The 20,203-nt window shown below is 43.2% G+C and overlaps 1 protein-coding gene across 1 annotated transcript in view; it reads left to right on the top strand.

Moving 5' to 3' along the window:
• Positions 1–20,203, top strand: part of itgb5 (integrin, beta 5) — a 122,316-nt gene that overhangs the window by 5,792 nt on the left and 96,321 nt on the right. The window contains exons 3-4 of the mRNA XM_080199234.1: positions 4,624–4,831; positions 9,508–9,757. Of these exons, the coding sequence (XP_080055360.1) occupies positions 4,624–4,831; positions 9,508–9,757 (458 nt within the window). The remainder of the gene's footprint in view (positions 1–4,623; positions 4,832–9,507; positions 9,758–20,203) is intronic.

Here is a 20,203-nt window from a genome sequence, read left to right as displayed (position 1 = left end):
AGGTCCTGGATTTGGCTGATTTCAGGAACACTGGGCCCTCTTCTTGGTCATAATGCAGTTCTGGGAGTGCCCAGTAATGCACTCTTGGCACTGCCAGGGCTGCCTACAGTTTGGTTGGCTGGTAGCTTCCGAGGGTAGGACGTCGTCCAGATTGAGGGGCAGTAACCCCATACTGTCTCAGTTCAGCCTAACCATAGCGTGTTATGGCTGCAGCGCGGGTTGCAGTGAGACTGGTAAGCTCCGTTCCAAGTTTGCTTCGGGGGAGGGATGGGCAAATCGTCTATCTCCTCATAATATGTTATTTGTTGAATTGGAAACAAGTCTGAGTCATCATTTTAGAAGAATAAAAATATTTGTCTGTGGTTTTGTTCGCCTCAGGATGACAGATGAGGTCAACAGCAGGGTTTTGTTTCAAGTTTATACTTGATAGTTGGAATTGACTTGACTTTTTAAATCTTTGACGGAAGCCAAGCTCATAGAAGGGACTCTTTAGCTCAGGGCTAATCAGGGGGCTGGCCAGTATTTAAAACTTTTCAAAGTTAAACTGGGATTATCGATAGCGGGCAGTGAGTTATAAAGACTGTAATTCAATAAAGAAGATTTGAGGCTGCTGCAAACCACAGAAGCAATACGACGGTGCTTTATGAATAAGAGAACTTCAAGTTTGAGACATAACCTCACTGACTGCTGTTTGTTAGCGTACATTGTCTGTGTGCTTATTTTTAAAGGCCTACAAGTTTAATAGACAAAGATGGAATATTAATTTGTATTATTTCAAAGTAATTGTATGATTGTGTGGCATTAGTGAATGATTTTTGCACTTGATTTGAATTACCTGTAATTATTGATTCTGCAAACATTTTCAGTACATTAAACACGGTGGTGTCGAGAGGAGGCAGTGATGTAGTGGTGTTGTTGCTGGACTGGCAATCCAAAGACCCAAGGTAATGCGCTGGGGGCCCAGGTTCCCCAGCACGTTATTCCCCGGGCAGAGAACTGGAGAACAGCTAATGTGGTCACACTATTTAAGAAAGGTTGTAGTGACAAGCCGGGGAACTACAGACCGGTGACTCTCACGTCAGTGTTGGGAAACTACTGGAAAGGATTCTGAAGGAGAAAATCTTTCTCCATTTGGAGAGGCAAGGTTTGATCAAGGATAGTCAGCATTGTTTTGTCAGAGGGAGGTCTTGCCTAACAAATTTTGTTGATTTTTTTGAGAATGGAACCAAGTGTGTAGATGAGGGTAGTGCGGTTGATATAGTTTACATGGATTTCAGCAAAGCCTTTGACAAAGTTCCACATGGAAGATTTATTAAGAGGGCTAATGCACATGGGATACAGGATGATCTGACAAGATGCATACATAATTGGCTTAGTGGTAAGAGACTGAGAGTGGCTTCAGACAGTTGCTTTAGTGACTGGAGGCCAGTGCCTAGTGGCGTACTACAGAGATGCTGGGCCCCCTATTGTTTGTCATTTATATAAGTAACATAGATGACTATGTGGGGGGTAGGATCAGTAAATTTGCTGATGACAATAGTGAGGTTGAATGTCTTGGGTTACAGGAAGATACAGATGAGATGGTTGGACGGGTGGATAAGTGGCAGATGGAATTTAACCTGAAAAGTGTGAGGTGATGCACTTTGGAAGGAGTAACTTGACAAAGAAGTATTCTGTGAAAGATCTGAGACTGGGAAATTCTGAAGAACAAAGGGACCTTGGTGTGTTTGTCCATAGGTCTCTGAAGGCAGAAAGGCAGGTAAATAAGGTGATGAAAAAAGGCATGTGGCACAGTATTCTTTATCAATTAGGGTACAGATTACAAAGTAGAGAGGTCTACTTTGGTAGTTGGAGTATGTAGTTTAGGTCACCACATTTTAGGAAGGACATGAATGCACTGGATGTGGTGCAGAGGAGATTCACCAAGATGCTGCCTGGGATGGAACATTTAAGTTATGAAGAGAGGCTGGATAGGCTTGAGTTGTTTTCTCTGGAGCATAAAAGACTGAGGAATGACCTGATTGAGGTGCTCAAGATTATGAGGGGCATTGACAGGGTGGATAGGGAGTAGCTGTTCTCCTTATTTGAAGGGTCAGTCACAAGGAGGCACAGTTAAAAGTGAGGGGTGCGAGGGTTAGGGGGATTTAAGAAAACATTTTTTTACTCAGAAGTTGCTGATGGTCTGGAATGCACTGCCTGGAGGGTGGTGGAGGTTGGATGCCTCACATCCTTTAAAAAGTATCTGGATGATTAACATTCAAGGCTATGGGCCAAGTGCTGGCAAATGGGATTGGGGGGCAGATCAGGGCATTTCATGTGTTGGTGCAGACTCGATGGGCTGAAGGGCCTCTTCTGCACTGTAATAATCTGTGATTCTGTGGTAATCTGTGAATCCTATCACAGCAGATGGTGAAATTTGAATTTTAAAAAAATCTGGAATTAAAAGTGATGACCAGGAAACTGTTGTTGATTGTCATAAAAACCCATCTGGTTCACTATTGTCCTTTAGCGAAGGAAATCTGCCATCCTTACCTAGTGTAGTCTACATGTGCCTCCAGACCCACAGCAAGGTAGTTGACCATTAAATGCCTTCAGGTAGGAGCAACAAATGCTGACCCAACCAGTGCTTTCCACATCCCATGAATGAATAAAAGAAAATTCATATTTGAAGATTTCAGATGATTTGGGAGGTAAATCACATTTTCCATTGTTGGATTTAGACAAGCAGTTACTTCTCAGTTCAGAACAGTTGCATGCACTATCAAACCTATCTACGACCTTATTAATTCTAATTTGTATTCGGGTGTTATAAATTACTAATGGAGATATTGATGTTATTTCAACAATATATTAAAACTCAGATGCAACTTCGTGTTCAAAACCTCATGGTTGTGTTTATTCAATGGCTAATTATATTGGCTTTAAGGTGGGTTTTTGCTGTGTGCAATGGGGTTAGGGTTTCCCGCCTCGCTGCCTGACATTTCAAAATTTTTTGCGCATTCAAGTGATGGAGTAGAAGTTTGATGCCTGGTGAATAAGGAAACAGAAACCACAACCATAAGCTTTTAAATCTGCAATAGAATTTTACCCGCAACTTGTATATTTGAAGTGCTTTTAACATTGCAAAATATCCCAAGTTACTTCAGAGAGGAGAAAATTGGTGAACATTAGCATGTGATTTTAACCTAACTTTGGTGAGAATGGGTACCAGACATCTATTTTACACTCCAGCTAAAATCAATGGCAGGTTAAGTGCCGAGGGATGTAAAACAGATATTTACTGCATTCCCATGGGTGTAATAGGGGTGCAAACGAGGTCAGAATAGGGAAAACAGAGGACTTGCTAATACATACTGAAGGAGGTTGGTTGGTTAGGATGATATCATGGCAGAATTTGTAACAAGGTTAGAAATAGCAAAGTGCTAGATGGTGCCATCAAATAGAGGAGACAGGATGGGAGGAGTTTTGAACAAGTTGGAATTTGTGTGGAGTTTGGAAGGCTCAAAATAGAGCGTTGAAAAGATCCACTCTGGAGTTGTTGGGAGTTGAGTTAGTTGAGGTAAGGTAAATGTGGAGGCGAGCAAATTTTTATCCCACCTCTTTGGGCTGGAATGAGGTGAAGGAGTGCCCACTTATAAAATCTATTTTCCTGCATCAGTAGATAACATAATGAATATTTTTTTAAAAATGTTTTCCATTACAGTTATGCACCATTTGAGCTGTAGACTTGATGTTTAAAATGTTCTTGCCCACCACACTGAAACATTTAACCACAGCAATGCTGTAGTTAATGCAATATATATCGTATTTCTCAACAGAAGTTTAAAGGGTGATAAAGATTTTTTAAAATGATTTATCTTAATGCTGTGGTAATGAATAGCAGCTGCCACCCTCTGCATTATATTAGCATAATTTTTTCAAATTGATACTATAAAACTACAGTGTTAGATTATTTAGTTACTGTTTTTTTGTCTATAGTTGAAACAGAGTGGAATCAAGTTCAGGATATTTTAGGAAGCTCACCCCTATACATGGGTCATAATACCCTGGTTGTATACAGTAGCTAATCTGTAAAGGGTCCACTCCCACAGAGTAGACTGCAATAACAATGGCTGTTTTAGTAATCATGCATTTTTCACGCTACTCAGACTCACTGTGCCAGTTGCTATGGCTCTCTGTCCTTGAGACCCTCTTATGCAGCTATAACTCAGTTTTTATATCTCATCCCTGCACAGTTGTACTTTCTGTTATCTCACTCTGCTTCACATATGCAGGAAAGTTCAGTGGGCTGTAAAAAGCTTTGAATAATTGTGTATGAAGTTCACAATTACATGTGAAAAAATTAATTTTCTTTTATCATTCTGTGTCTCCTAAAATCTGAAGCAAAGATTTCTACTGGAATGACTTTAGTGACTTTTAAAGGGTTAAAATTCATTTGAAAAGTACACAAAAAGGATATTCAAAACAAAAAAAAACTAATACTAGAAAGACTACAATAGTCCTAAGATGGTAAAGCAAAAACATTGAGTTGTTTTGTCTAGCTCATATTTTCTTTACAGAGCAATTTGAACCTGCCTCACCGTTTCTGTTGTAATTATTTTTTCATCACTTTTTATCTTTAAGGAATTTGGCAACAAGGGAAGCATCTCTTCAAGATGTGACTTTAGGGAAAGCTTGATTAAAAGAGGATGCAAAATTCAGTTTATAGAGAATCCTCAAAGCAGTATCCTGATACAAAGAAACCTCCCATTGAGCAATAAGGGATCGGGATCATCACAATCAGATGTCATTCAACTAGCACCTCAAAAGATCGCTCTCAAGCTAAGACCAGGTAAAATCTTATGTTGCGTTCTCCTTAGAGACCAATAACTTTAAGAAATATAAATTTAAACTTCCAGTTAATAGCCAAAAGGAGCAAATGACAAGATTTCATGTTTTAACTCTTATAGTAACACACAATAAGCACCATTGGCCCAATACTTGTTTTAGGCCACTTACACTTTTACACAACTGAGAAAACCCATTTCACAAATATACTTTACACTGTCCATTTAGTAAACATTCAATTCTCCCATGATCAGTCCAAAGTGATTCTTAGCTGAAAGGGATTACTTCTATCTTTTCATTCCCAGCCTGATAAGTTTTAACCCTGGAACTATTTTTCATGATGGGTATTTTCCTGGAGATTCTCTTGAGCTAGGCAAATCTTCAAACCTTTTGGTCCTTTCTATCTGAACATGAGCTCCCTCCTGCATCCCTGCATGGTGAACCATATTGAATTTCAGCCTGTAGTTGTTTTTTTTCTCTCTTACTCTCCCAGATCCTGGCAGACTCTGCCTATGAGTTTCAGGAATATCTTCCCATCTCCATGGCAATATGAATCACATGGGCCTTTAAATCCAAGTTGAAATGTTGACCAGCTATCCTTCATCACCAACTCTTTAATCTTGGAAGTAAATGAACCATTTTAAGCATCACTATTTACAACCTGACATTCTTGGGACTTTGGAGTCGAGCAAACTAACCATAGTAAACGTGGCTGCTGCCATTATCTCCCAAGTGTGAACACCTTACAGCTTCCCAAATAAACAACCCAGACCTCCCTTTAATAGCCACTCCAGACATGACTCCTTTCATTTTTACCCTGAATTAAAGACACATTCCAAAAGCATAACAATTTTTACACCTCATAATTGTAACTCTTGAATCTGCATAATGATGTGGTAAACCCTGGATTTAGAGGTTTGGACTGGGCAAGGTAGATGTTACAATTTTTTTTAATCAGCCAAAGCTTTTCGATGATTTGTCTTTCTGTCTTATTTCTGGTTTTTGTGTCAGTGGATAAATGGACCAGTCAGCAGTGATCACCTATATAGACCGTGGCATACATAAGCCACAGTAAGAATGCACAGGATTACAGGGATAGAGCAGGGGAGTGTGGGCCTGAGTCAGATACTGAGTTGGTGCAGAATCAATGGGCCAAATGGCCTTCATCTGCACAGTAGGGATTCTGTGGAAGCACTGTAGGTCTGAGACAATGAACGCACATGACAGGATCAGTTCAATTCAAAAACCTTAAAAAGCCATGAAGAAGCAATGCTCCAAAAGCTCATGATTCCAAATAAACCTGTTAATCTTTAACCTGGTGTTATGAGACTTCTTACTATATCCACCCCAATCCAACGCCAGCATCTCAATATCATACATAAGCCAGGCTAAATCTGATTCCCTGATCTGGCTAAAATAAGAAATAGCAACCAGGATGGCAGTTGGAATTATAATAAAATTGAATCCCTCTTGTTGTAAGATATCTAAAAATCAACCAGCTCAGTTCTATTCCTGATATGGGCCAAATGTGGGCAATTGGGACCAGCTTAGGGTTTTTTTTTTAAGAAAAAAGGTGGAATGGACAAATTGGGCCAAAAGGCCTGTTTCCATGCTGTAAACCTCTATAACTCTATAAATCCTGGGTGGGAAATGCTGGGACGTGGAGACTTCAGTCCCGGACCCAATAATGATATTTAAATAATATTAAAATAACTTACCTGCTGGTCCTGCCGGTTTCCAGCGTGGTCCCGACAGTGCTGGATATACAATGCTTGGAGATGTGTGTGCGTTGGAAACGCATGCGTGAAACCCATGGCTGGCACGCAATTCTCCCAGCCTGCCACAGTAAGAAAAGTAGCGCACCAGGATGGGAAAATCCATCCCCCCCCCCCCACCCCCACTGCTTCCTAATATGTGTGAATCCTTTCAAAATTTTGTACAAGTCGAAAACCACAGTCCTTTGAAAGTTAGTGTGGCAAATTTACATTGAATGCAAGGTTGAAGCAGCTTCTCGGGATTTGTAGTTTTGGCAGAGCAGATTGCTCTGTTCAATGTCAAATCTCCAAAGAGGTGTACAGACACGGTCCAGTTAATTACCTCTTTAAAATTTATTTCAAAATGTTCTGGGTGATATTGAAGTTTTCAATTTTTTTGTCTCTAGGAATGCATTCTTTTGTATATTTTCAGGAAAAGGCAGCTAGTTCCAGTCTAAGGGTGCCCTCGTCATGCCGAGTGCCCATTAACCCTGCATACTGACAGATTAGGTTATGGCACCTGTAAAATGCACTTTGGCCATTTTGAGTTTGAAGCAATATGGTTACACCTTTGATGCTTGTCTGCTTACACAAGTTGGAAATATTGGTGCTCATCCATCCGTTGGAAAAGCAGCATTGCCACTGACCTGATATTGTTCCAAGCTAAGGTAGCGTGTGACTTAGAGGGGAACTTGCAACCCATCAGGTTTTCATGAGCCTTAAGGTGGCAAAGGTTGCAGGTTTGTAAGCTCCTGATGAGGAAGCCTTGGCTGGTTGCTGCAGTGTAACCTATAGATGGTTCACAATGCTGCCACTGTGCACAGGTGGTAGGAGGAATGAATGTTTAAAGTGGTGGATGAAATGCCAATTAGGTGGGCTGCTTTTCCCCGCATGGTGACAAGTTTCTTGAGAGTGATTGGCATTTCAATCATCCAAAAAAGTGGGAAGTATTCAATCACAGTCCTGACTTGTGCTTTGTAGATGGTGGAGAGGCTATGGGGAGTCAGGAGATGAGTCATTTTCTACTGAATTTCCAGCTTGTGACCTATTTTTGTACAGTGGTTAGCACTGCTGCCTCAAAGTGTCAGGGACCCAGGTTTAATTCTGGCTTCTGGTGACTATGTGGAGTTAGCACATTCTTCTTGTGTGGGTTTTCTCTGGGTATTCCAGTTTCCTCCCACAGTCCAAGGATGTGTGGGTTAGGTTGATTCACTATGCTAAGTTGCCCCTTAATGTCAGCAGGTTTGGCAGGGTAAATACATAGGGTTACAAGGCTTGGGCCTGGGTGGGGTTGTTGATGGTGCAGGCTCGATGGACTGAATGGCTTCCTTCTGCACTGTAGGAATTTTATAATTCTATCCAACAACTGATTGCTTTCAAATTTGATTGAGTTGCTTTGTTGAGTATTCTTTTGAAAGGTTATCAGCATTCAACATTAAAAAATACAATAGTTAAAAAAAGAAACTGAGAAATGCCGAAGGATGCTAACATCTCTCACAATCAGTAACCATTAATGAGACTGTCTTGCAATAGAGACTACCCAAATTTCGCTGTTTGCATTCTCCCCAAAACACTGGGTGTATCTAAAATCACATGGATCATGGCAGTTCAAGAAGATGGCTGACTGCCATCTTCTCCAGGGCAATTAGTGATGGACAATAAATAGGAATCTTGCCAGCAATACCTACATGCCATGAATGATTAAAAATTATATACTTATGCTGATGTTAGCTCAGTGGAGCCAGATTTGGGATTCTTTTAGATGGGTGTGGAACTGGGTCTGGCCTTGTAGTGGTGCTCAGTACCTCAAATACATGAAAGGGCAATTACTATATATGAACTTCTCCAGTGGGTCCAAGGCAGAAACCCTGAAGGATTTATGTTTTTTCAATTTTGTATTGTTTAATTTTGTATTGGCTAGACCTCATTCAGTGAATAAAAAAAACAACAAATTCTGTCACATTGGTCTAATTTTAAAACATTGTCAGTTAACTATATTTATATAGCAGAATTATTCATCCATATAATGCCTTACTTAATATTCATTTCTCTTTTTTTTCATTTTGAAGATATGTTATTACCTGGGGCGGGATTCTCTGGCCTCCTAGCTGCAAGTTTCTTGATGGTAGGAGGTGGCACACCGTTTACTAGCGGCAAGATTCTCTGGTCACGCTACTGCCAATGGGATTTCCCATTGAAGCCAGTCCCCGTCTCCAGGAAACCTGTGATGGGGATGCATTGCCAGCGAGACCAGAGAACCTCGCCGCATGAATGATTGGAAAATTCAGCCCCTCATTGTTTTCTCTAGATTACGGACTGTTATAAGCAAAGGCACTGGCAAATACATTTCTCCTAGGCCTTTAGCAGTGGTGCTATGATCTGGCTGCTAGAAGATTTATGATGACTTAGGGATGTTTGTCCCTTTACTTCTGCTCCCACTTCCCCAAAATTGTTCTCTACACTTGAGAGCTTTTCATAGTGATGTGGCAAGTTACTTCCCATTCATTGGTGTCATGAGCTGAGTTTTGATTTTAATGAGGGCACTGTGTCACTTTTTGATGTTATTTAATATTCTAAATGAATGTATCTGCAGAAGTGACAATGACACACTCATTAATGTTATTAATATTCAACTGAACAGAACACAGAGATGTGCTGTGATCGTTTTCATCTTCCTATGACTTAATTCTGCAATATTTTGTTTTTCTAATTATTGAATTTCCTGGCATGCTAGTTGTTCATTAATAGTATTTGCCTTTTTATTCTTCTGTTTGGCAAAATTAGAAATTCATTGTGAGAGTTTGTTACTCTGCTGCAGGAAGTAACATAATAGGATATGGAAAAATTCCGTGAACCTTAATTGATAATGTTGTGGATTTCGCCAAGCATGTAAATTCACACTCATTGTTTCTATCACATCGTATAGATGACAAGACCACATTTCGTATGCAGGTGCGGCAAGTGGAGGATTATCCTGTGGATTTGTACTATCTTATGGACCTTTCCCTCTCCATGAAAGATGACTTAGACAATATCCGTGTGTTGGGTACAACATTATCACGAGAGATGGCAAAGCTTACCAGCAACTTTCGTCTGGGCTTTGGAACATTTGTTGACAAACCAACATCACCATTCTCATACACAGGACCCAAATACCAGGACAACCCATGTGTAGGGTGAGTGATGCTTATGTATTTTTGCAGTGATTTTCTAAGCATTGTGTTGAAATAATGGCAAGCCTTTAAGTAACACTAAGTGTGGCAGTCGGCATGAAAAACTGCATTCTACCCAATGGCAACAGGTTTTTGCTTCCAATCTGCAGCTCATTATGTATGCTTGCATATGAAGCATGCTGTATCATTGGTAGGCAGCCTTTGATTCGCCCACTCTGCTGTCCATTTGCTGCTTCCTGGGCATCAAATTTAAAGTGCAGGCATGCACAAACTTTTCAATGTCGGCAGCCCGGGACTGCTCCACTGAAGGCATGGACCCAAAACTGAAGAAGAGGGCAGCGTCCAGATTCGGTGGTGCCTCATTGGAGCACCTGCTTGAGGTCTATCATGATGTCTTCTAGTCCCTGCTCTGCACGCAGGAGGTTCATCAAGGCGACCAAACTGACTTAGGAGGCAGTGGCAGCAGTGGTCAGTGCCGGTGCAGTCCACAAGAGGTCAGCCACCCAGTGCAGGAATGAATGATCTCATCTGTGCTGCCAGGTAAGCCAACCATGTCATCAGTCTCAATTCCATTCATTCAAAACACATTCCCTGGCAATTCACTCCCAGCCAGCTCAAAGGCAATCACCGCTCACTGGCTCCCACACCCTCACATCTCCATCCGGTCTCACTTACAATGGAGATCGTGGCAATTCCCCCCAAAAATTTGAAGTGTCAAATTCACATAAAAACTCTTTTTTTCAGCTGGAGTTTCAAAATGACAGTCCCACACTCTGTGCACTGCAGAAGGCCTAAGCATGAACCACGCTGAAAGAGTGGGCAGGGCATATTCCTGCTCGAGAGGCCGGCAGCATAGCGCTGAGCAGGCCACTGCACGTGCGCCGATCTGTCAGCACCAACATTGACGTACGTGCAGTGGCCTCACATTGCCAGCCTTCCAGTCGCTGGCCAGCCTTGTGACCCCTGCATTGCTGAGGATTTCAGTCCCGGCCCCGCTAATGAATCCCGGAGGCTATGGCACCCAGTGGAGAAGCAGATGAAAACAGTCTCTGCTCAAGTCTTCTGGCCCACTACGCTACAAAAGCAGCACAGCAAGATTGGAGAATCACCCTCTGAGTCTTCATGGCTCCCCTCATCATCCACAAGTGCCAGGCATCCTTATCATCTGCCCTGACCTTCAACTTTGCCACACTCTCTTTCCATCTATCTTTATGCAGGACATCATAAAGGGGGAAGAATCACATCTATTTCACATATCCTCTCATGCTTTTTTCTGATGAGCTATGTTGCTGACAATTAGGTTTAAGATTATGGTCCCTCCCCCACTTATCACAGATGACCATCATGGACCTCTTGTCTATGTCATGTACTACCATATCATTAACTTGTGGCCCTTTTCCACATCATTCTCAACATCAGTGATGTATCGGCTTTAATGTTGTGCTTATGCAATGAACCTCATTCACTTGCTTTGCTGCGTCATGTCATCTTTATTCTTGGCTGTGTAAGATTGAGGCGCCGATGTTCAGCTAACTTGTCTGCATTCTTGAAAGGTGAAGGTGCAGTGTCTGAGGACAAATATGTTCACACATGGAGAAGGGTACATATATTGTGCAAATCTATGTACTGTGTGTGTCTTGGCAGGGTTTTCGTGTTTTGAGCCCAAATTCAGAGTGTATATGCTGTTAGCTGCCCATGCTTTCCACTTTCAGAGACTACATTAGCTATGTAAGTGATGATGTTTGGCCCCTTTCAGCCACATATTGTCCTGGCGCTTGAGCTTACAACCTTGAGTGTCTCTCATCCAGTGGTTGTGTGTTTTGTAGGGACAAGGTTCTCCTTACAAATTAGGGTTGCACCAATGTGCATCCCCTCACCTGAGCACTCAGCAAGGTCATTGATACTAATCCCAAATGGTGATAATCGAGCCTTTCAGCATGCTTTGGAAACTCACGTGGTTGCTTCAGACAACCTGGAGAGAACAATGAGATAGGAGTGAGGGGGGTGTATTGCAGTTGAATTGTGCTCTTTATTTGCAATGACGCGTGCCCTTGAGGGCTTCATGGTGTGTGCATATTGTCACCCGCTGCCTTGGCCCAAGTATGAATGATCTGATTCCCCATCGATGTTATACAGGGTGCGTTGGAATGCTTGAAATGGGCCTCCATGAGAAGCCATGCCACATTGAAGGCATACAGCTGCGAGCCAACTGAGGATTTTTCAGGGCATCAATGTGACTGGGATGCTGGAGAGATGCTTGAAGAGGCAGCACCTTCAGACACCTGAGATCAGGATGCCCTCTTCCATTAACTTCTCATCTCTGCATGGTGCCAAAAGTTCATTATCCTTCAGAGAAGCAGGAAAATGTGAACCTCGTGTGTGTAACTATTCACTCTCATCTTGAAGTGTATGGGTGAAATGAGAGGAATTGCAATGTTGGTGCTTATTTTAGTTCATAATGGAGGATTCTTGTCCAAGAGTGTACTTGTCACAACTTGTCATTCTTCTACTGGATTCTGGTGGCAATGAGGCCCCCACACACACCTGCCTCATCTAGCCTGTGCTATGGTCATTTCCCTGGAGCCTTGCCTTCCTGAAATTGATCACCCTCAATATCTTCAATGTCCTCCTCATTGGAGGAGGTGTACAGTTCTTTATCTCATCATCGGGTAAGTCTTCTCCCCTTTTCAGTGCGCAGTAAGTCACAGTGATCTGTGAGACCCTCCGTTAGGTCTATCCAGGCAATAAAAGCACAACTTGAGAATGCCTATGGTCTGCTCCACCAGTATTTGGTAAGCAGCATGAGCTTTATTGTATCTTCTGTCTGCAGGAGTCTGAGGTCACTGAACAGGCATCAGCTGCTTCTCTTGTGTTTCACTTTGTCACCGAGGAGCCAAACCTAGATGCTACATGGACCTTCGAAGTGTCTGGGATCTGCGATATGCTCAAAATGAATGAGTCGAGGATGCTTCCTGGGTCTCTAATCTTCATGATCAGTTTCTTGTCGTTATATGTACTTTTATGTATCGCTGACTATATGCGCATTTATGTATCGCAGCACCTGTTGCCAGGCAGCTTTCATGGCCCCATGAGTGCAGTCGATGGCACCCTTCACATGTGAGAATCCAGCAATCTCGGCAAAGCCCAGTGATATGGCAACCTGCCTTCTTTTGTATGTCAAAGTTGATATAATTGTGGGCCTTGGCAAAAAGGCCGTCTGTGACCTCATGGATGCATTTGTGCATGGACACTTGTGAGATCCGACAGAGGTTTCCAGTAGATCCTTGGAAGGAGCCACAGGCATAGAAGTTCAGAGCCACCAGCAATTAATGCTCTCCCAGTCCCTGTAACACCAATTCCTGATCACAAATATAAGTAATCAGATCCCTAGGCATGGGGAGCTGTTGGCAATGCTGGTTCTTGCTCATCTGCAGATAAAAGATGTGAGTTCTGTGGACCCTGAGTCTTGTGAGCTGCCTAAGCATGACATCTCTGTGTGCCTTTGCCTCTGCATCCATTGGAGGCTTTGCTGAATGTGACTTTAATCATCCCCTTCTGTGTGAGGCCACTTGCCCTCTTTCCATAGTACAGACCTAGCTCTGCAGCCCATGAGGAGCCACACATGAATTACCACTGGTCTGATAGGTAGAGGCTTCCCTGTGACTACCAACCACCAGAAAGCCAAGTGCTACTGTCTGTGAAGCCTGATTTCCACGAGTGATATATGATGCAAGGTAGGTGAACTAAACTTGAATTCACAAGCAAAGTGTAGGTGCATGTCATTTATATCCAATTATGAAACAGCGTTCTGATTGCAAGCTGATGTGCTTGGATGATCTAGTGGGACGGATGATAAAAGAGGAGGCCTCATAATGCAATGTTAAAAAAAATGACATTCCCGACCATTGACTGCTGGAGAGCACAATTATAACCTGGTATGATGTTGTATAATTGGTTTTTGGTCTTCCTCCGATATTTTATGTTCCCACCTGCCATGATGCTAGTCTTGAATGGCTGTGATAAATCCTGGCCTTCGTTTCTGTCAGGTATACTGAATACTTTTGTTAAATCCCTTCCTTTCCTCACATTTTTCAACAAAAATACTTAAAATCCTGGCATGGAATTAAGTTAATTTGCTGTCAGTGCTTTTAAATTAACTCATTAGATTTTGGTGGTTTGCATTTGGATACTGTGATTCCTGTAAAATTAAGGCTGTGAAACAAAATGTAGTTACTAGATGACATAAAAGTTTAGAAAAGAATGTAACAAGATTGGGTCATATGACCCAACAAATCTGTTCCATGCTCACTTATTATTACACCTAACAAAGATAATGTACTTTTCATTCAGTCATTGCAATCATTTGATTGATCCAAATAGTGTTATCTACTCAGATACTTCCATAGTTGCTAAAGATAACTGAAGAAAGAAATAACTTATATTGATGTTGAGATGGATAGAAAGCTGGTTACCAGACGGGAAGCAAAGAGTTGGCATAAAAGGGTCTTTCTCCAATTCAGTGATTAGTGTGGTGCTGCAGAGATCGCAACTGTTCACATTATATATTAATGAATTGGAAGATAAAACAATTATCTCCAAGTTTGCAGATGGTATAAAGTTGGGTAGGAGGATGAGTTGTAAGGAGGATGCAGAGATGCTTCAGTGTGATTTGGACAGGCTGAATGGGCATATGCATGGCAGATGCAATATAATGTAGATAAACGTGAGGTTATCCATTTCAGTAGCAAAAATAAGAACATAAGAACATAAGAAACAGGAGCAGGAGTAAGCCATCTAGCCCTTCGAGCCTGCCCCGCCATTCAATAAGATCATGGCCGATCTGTCGTGGCTCAGTTCCACATTCCCGCCCTCTCCCCATAACCCTCAATCCCCTCGCTTATCAAAAACCCATCAACCCGCGTCTTAAAAATATTTAGCGAGGCAGCCTCCACCACTTCAACGGGCAGAGAATTCCAGAGATTCACCACCCTTTGAGTGAAGAAGTTCCTCCTCAACTCCATTCTAAACCGCCCCCCTTTTATCTTGAGGCTGTGCCCCCTAGTCCTACTGTCCTTTCTGAGTGGGAAGAGTCTCTCCACCTCTATCCTATCCATCCCATTCATCATCTTATACGTCTCAATGAGATCTCCCCTCATTCTTCTAAACTCTAACGAGTACAAGCCTAGTTTATTCAGCCTCTCCTCATAGCTCAACCCCCTCAACTCCGGCATCAGCCTAGTAAACCTCCTCTGCACTCCCTCCAAGGCCAAAATATCCTTGCGTAAGTGCGGCGACCAAAACTACACACAGTACTCCAGCTGCGGCCTCACCAATGCCCTATACAGCTGCAGCAAGACCTCCCTACTTTTATATTCAATCCCCCTCGCTATGAAGGCCAGCATCCCATTCGCCTTCCTGACCACCTGCTGCACCTGCAGGCTGGGTTTTTGCGACTCATGCACAAAGACCCCGAGGTCCCTCTGCACCGTCGCTTGCTGCAGTTTTTCGCCACGTAAGTAATAGTCCTTCCTACCATTATTCCTACCAAAGTGGACCACCTCGCACTTGCCAACATTAAATTCCATCTGCCAGTTCCTGGCCCATTCGCCCAGCCTATCTAGATCCTTCTGCAGACTCTCCACACCCTCTGCGCAATTTGCCGTTCCACCAATCTTGGTGTCATCAGCAAATTTTGACACCATACACTTGGTTCCCTCCTCCAGATCATCTATATAAATGGTAAATAGCTAAGGCAGATTATTTTTTGAGTGGGTGTAAATTGAGAGAGGTGGATATTCAGCAAGAACTTGGTGTCCTTGTGCATCAGTCACTGAAAGTAAGCATGTTGGTACAGCAGGCAGTAAAGAAGGCAAATAGTTTGTTGGCCTTCATAGTGAGAGGATTTGAGTATAGGAATAGAGATGTTTTACTGCAGTTGTATAGGGCGTTAGTGAGGCCATACTTGGAGTATTGTGTGTAGTTCTGGTGCCCTTATCTGGGGTAGGATGTCTTTGCTATTGAGAGAGTACAGTGAAGGTTTACCAGGCTGATTTCTGAGATGGCAGGACTGTCATTTGAGGAAAAACTAAGTCAGGATTTTATTCATTGCAGTTTAGAAGAGAGAGGGGGGTTAGAACAAAGAACAAAGAAAATTATAGCCCAGGAACAGGTCCTTCAGCCCTCTAAGCATGCACTGACCATGCTGCATGACTTAACTAAAACACCCTACCCTTCCGGAGACCATATCCCTCTATTCCCATCCTATTCATGTATTTTTCAAGAGTCAATACCACATCCACTTCCACTACCTCCCACAAGTTCCAGGCATCCATCACGCTCTATGTAAAAAATCTGCCTTGCACACTTCCTTTAAACCTTGCCTCTCGCACCTTAAACCTGTGCCCCCGAGTAATTGACTCTTCCACCCTGGGAAAAAGCTTCTGACTATCCAGTCTGTCCACACCTCTCATAATATTGTAGACTTCTATCAGGTCGCCCCTCAACCTCTGTCGTTCAGTGAGAACAAATCAGGTTCTCTAACCTTTCCTCATAGCTAATGCCCTTCATACCAGGCAACATCCTGGTAAATCTTTTCTGCACCCCCTCCAAAGCCCCCACATCCTTCTGGAAGTGTGGCAATCAGAATTGAACACAGTATTCCAAGCGTGGCCTAACTAAGGTTCTATAAAGCTGCAACATGACTTGCCAATTTTGAAACTCAGTGCCACGCCTGATGAAGGCAAGCATGTCGTATGCCTTTTTGACTACCTTCTCCATCTACATAAGAACATAAGAACATAAGAAATAGGAGCAGGAGTAGGCCATCTGGCCCCTCGAGCCTGCCCCGCCATTCAATAAGATCATGGCTGATCTGTTGTGGCTCAGCTCCACATTCCCGCCCTCTCCCCATAATCCTTAATCCCCTCTCTTATCAAAAACCCATCAACCCGTGTCTTAAAAACATTTAGCGAGGTAGCCTCCACCACTTCAAAGGGCAGAGAATTCCAGAGATTCACCACCCTTTGAGTGAGGAAGTTCCTCCTCAACTCCGTTCTAAACCGCCCCCCCTTTATTTTGAGGCTGTGCCCCCTAGTCCTACTGTCCTTTCTGAGCAGGAAGAGTCTCTCCACCTCTATCCTATCCATCCCATTCATCATCTTATACGTCTCAATGAGATCTGCCCTCATTCTTCTAAACTCTAACGAGTACAAGCCTTGTTTATTCAGCCTCTCCTCATAGCTCAACCCCCTCAACTCCGGCATCAGCCTAGTAAACCTCCTCTGCACTCCCTCCAAGGCCAAAATATCCTTGCGTAAGTACGGCGCCCAAAACTGCACACAGTACTCCAGCTGCGGCCTTACCAATGTCCTATATAGCCGCAGCAAGACCTCCCTACTTTTATATTCAATCCCCCTCACTATGAAGGCCAGCATCCCATTCGCCTTCCTGACCACCTGCTGCACCTGCAGGCTGGGTTTTTGCGACTCATGCACAAGGACCCCGAGGTCCCTCTGCACCCGTGCACCGGTACACCCAGATCCCTTTGCCTGCCAATACTCTTAAGGGTTCTGCCATTCGCTGTATATTTCTTATCACTATTAGACTTTCCAAAATGCATTACCTCACATTTGTCCAGATTAAGCTCCACCTGCCATCTCTCCACCCGAGTCTCCAACCGACGTATATCTTGCTGTATTCTCTGATGGCCCTCATCACTATCTGCAAATCCGCAAACTTTTGTGTCATCCGCAAACTTGCTAATCAAACCAGTTACATTTTTCTCCAAATCATTTATTTATATTGCAAACAGCAAAGGTCCCAGCGCTGATCCCTGAGGAATGCCGCTTGTCACAACCCTCCATTTGGAAATGCACCTTTCTACTGCTACCTTCTGTCTTCTTTGACAGAGCCATTTTTGTATCCACCATGCTAGCTTACCTCTGATCCCATGTGACTTCACCTTCTGCGCCAGTCTGCCTTGAGGGACCTTGTCAAAGGTCTTACTGAAGTCCATGTAGATGACATAACTGCCCTATCCTCATCAATCATCTTCGTCACTTTCTCGAAAAACTTGATGAAATTCGTGAGACAGTACCTCCCCTTCACAAAACCTGTTATCTCTCACAAGTACATTCATTTATTTCCTGTCTCCAAGAATCGTCTCCAATAATTTTCCTACCACTGACGTAATGCTCACTGACCTGTAATTACTTGGATTATTCTTGCTACCCTTTTTAAAGAAAGGAACAATTTTGGCTATTCTCCAATCCTCTGGGACCTCCCCTGTAGCCAGTGAGGATACAAAGATTTCTCTCAAGGCGCCAGCAATTTTCTCTCTTACCTCTCTCAATATTCTGCGGTATATCCATCAGGCCCTGGGGACTTGTCTACCTTAATGTTTCTCAAGAACCACCAATACCTCTTCCTTTTTGATCTCATGATGACTCAAATTATCTACACACCCTTTCCCAGAGGGTTCTCATAGAAACTTATAAAATTCTAATTGGTTTAAATTGGATAGATTCAGAAATAATGGGCCTGATTCTCCTGTCGCGACCCACAGCTTTTCTGGTGGGTCTGGTCCAGAGAATCACATCGTCGGCCTTTTCCCGGGATTTGTGCATGGGCCAGGAATGTATGCACATCTCCCAGAGTCAGAAGGATCTTGTCAAAGGTTTTACAGAAGTCCATGTAGACGACATAACTGCCCTATCCTCATCAATCATCTTTGTCACTTCCTCGAAAAACTTGATCAAATGCGTGAGACAGGACCTCCCCTTCGCAAAACCATGTTATCTCTCACTAGTACGTTCATTTATTTCCTGTCTCCAAGAATCCTCTCCAATAATTTTCCTACCACTGATGTAATGCTCACCGACCTGTAATTACTTGGATTATTCTTGCTACCCTTTCAAAACAAAGGAACAATCTTGGCTATTCTCCAATCCTCTGGGACCTCCCCTGTAAGAAGTCTGACGACACCAGGTTTAAATCCAACCAATTTATTTAATAGTAAACTCACAAGCTTTCAGGGTTTCTTCTTTCGTCAGAGTCCTGGCCTCAGACAGAGCATATAACAGCACAGACAGTTTACAGATTCCTGATCAGAATGCGAGTCTTTACAACTAACCTGCTATTCAAGTCTTAAAGATGCCAACAATGTGAGTGGAAAGAGCATTAAGCACAGGTTAAAGAAATGTGTATTGTCTCCAGACAGTACAGTAAATGAAGTTTTACAAACCCAGGCAAGTCATGGGGGTTACACATAGTGCGACAGGAACCCAAGACCCCTGTTGAGACCGTCCTCATGTGTGCGGAACTTGGCTATCAGTCTCTGCTCAGCGACTCTGCGCTGTCGTGTGTCGTGAAGGCCGCCTTGGAGAACGCTTACCCGAATGTCAGAGGCCGAATGCCCGTGACTGCTGAAGTGTTCGCCAACAGGAAGGGAACAGTCTTGTCTGGTGATTGTCAAGCGATGTTCATTCATCCGTTGTCGTAATGTCTGCGTGGTCTCCCCAATGTACCATGCTTTGGGACATCCTTTCCTGCAGCATATTAGGTAGACAATGTTGGCTGAGTTGCAAGAGTATGTACTGTGTACCTGGTGGATGGTATTCTCACATGTGATGATGTCATCCATGCCGATGATCTGGCATGTCTTGCAGAGGTTGCTGTGGCAGGGTTGTGTGGTGTTATGGTCACTGTTCTCCTGAAGGCTGGGTAGTTTGCTGCGAACAATGGTCACTTACTGTACTGTCTGGAGACAAATACACATCTCTTTAACCTGTGCTTAATGCTCTTTCCACTCACATTGTCGGCATCTTTAAGACTTGAATAGCAGGTTAGTTGCAAAATCTCGCATTCTAATCAGTAATCTGTAAATTGTCTATGCTGTTATATGCTCTGTCTGAGGCCAGAACTCTCCATTCATCTGACGAAGGGAGAAACCCCGAAAGCTTGTGAGTTTACTATCAAATAAATCTGTTGGACTTAAACCTGGTGTTGTCAGACTTCTTACTGTGTTTACCCCAGTCCAACGCCAGCGTCTCCACATCGTGACCTTCCCTGTAGCCAGTGACAATACAAAGATTTCTCTCAAGGCGCAAGTAATTTCCTCCCTTGCTTCTCTCAGTATTCTGTGGTATATCCATCAGAGTCCAGATCACGCTGGAAACTGCGGAAAGACAGGTAAATGATTTGAATCTTTTTTCAGTATATTTTGCATGTGATTATCAGAATTTGCAGGGCCCGATTGAATCTCCCACCCCTTCAGGAGTATTTCCTTCTGGCAGGGTTTAGTAGCTCCCTACGTTCGGGAAACTAGTGGAAGACCCTGCTGGAATGAAGGGGGAGGCAATTGGGGGGCCCCCTAAAGGGTCGGGTGGTAAGGGAGTGGTGCCGCCTGGGCAAGGGCACCACGGCAATGCCAGCCTGTGCCCCCGGCACTGC

This window comes from Carcharhinus amblyrhynchos, chromosome 11 (assembly GCF_965287045.1).
Source record: "Carcharhinus amblyrhynchos chromosome 11, sCarAmb.v2.hapA, whole genome shotgun sequence".
Lineage (NCBI taxonomy): Eukaryota > Metazoa > Chordata > Chondrichthyes > Carcharhiniformes > Carcharhinidae > Carcharhinus > Carcharhinus amblyrhynchos.
This window is presented reverse-complemented; position numbering and strand designations above follow the sequence as displayed.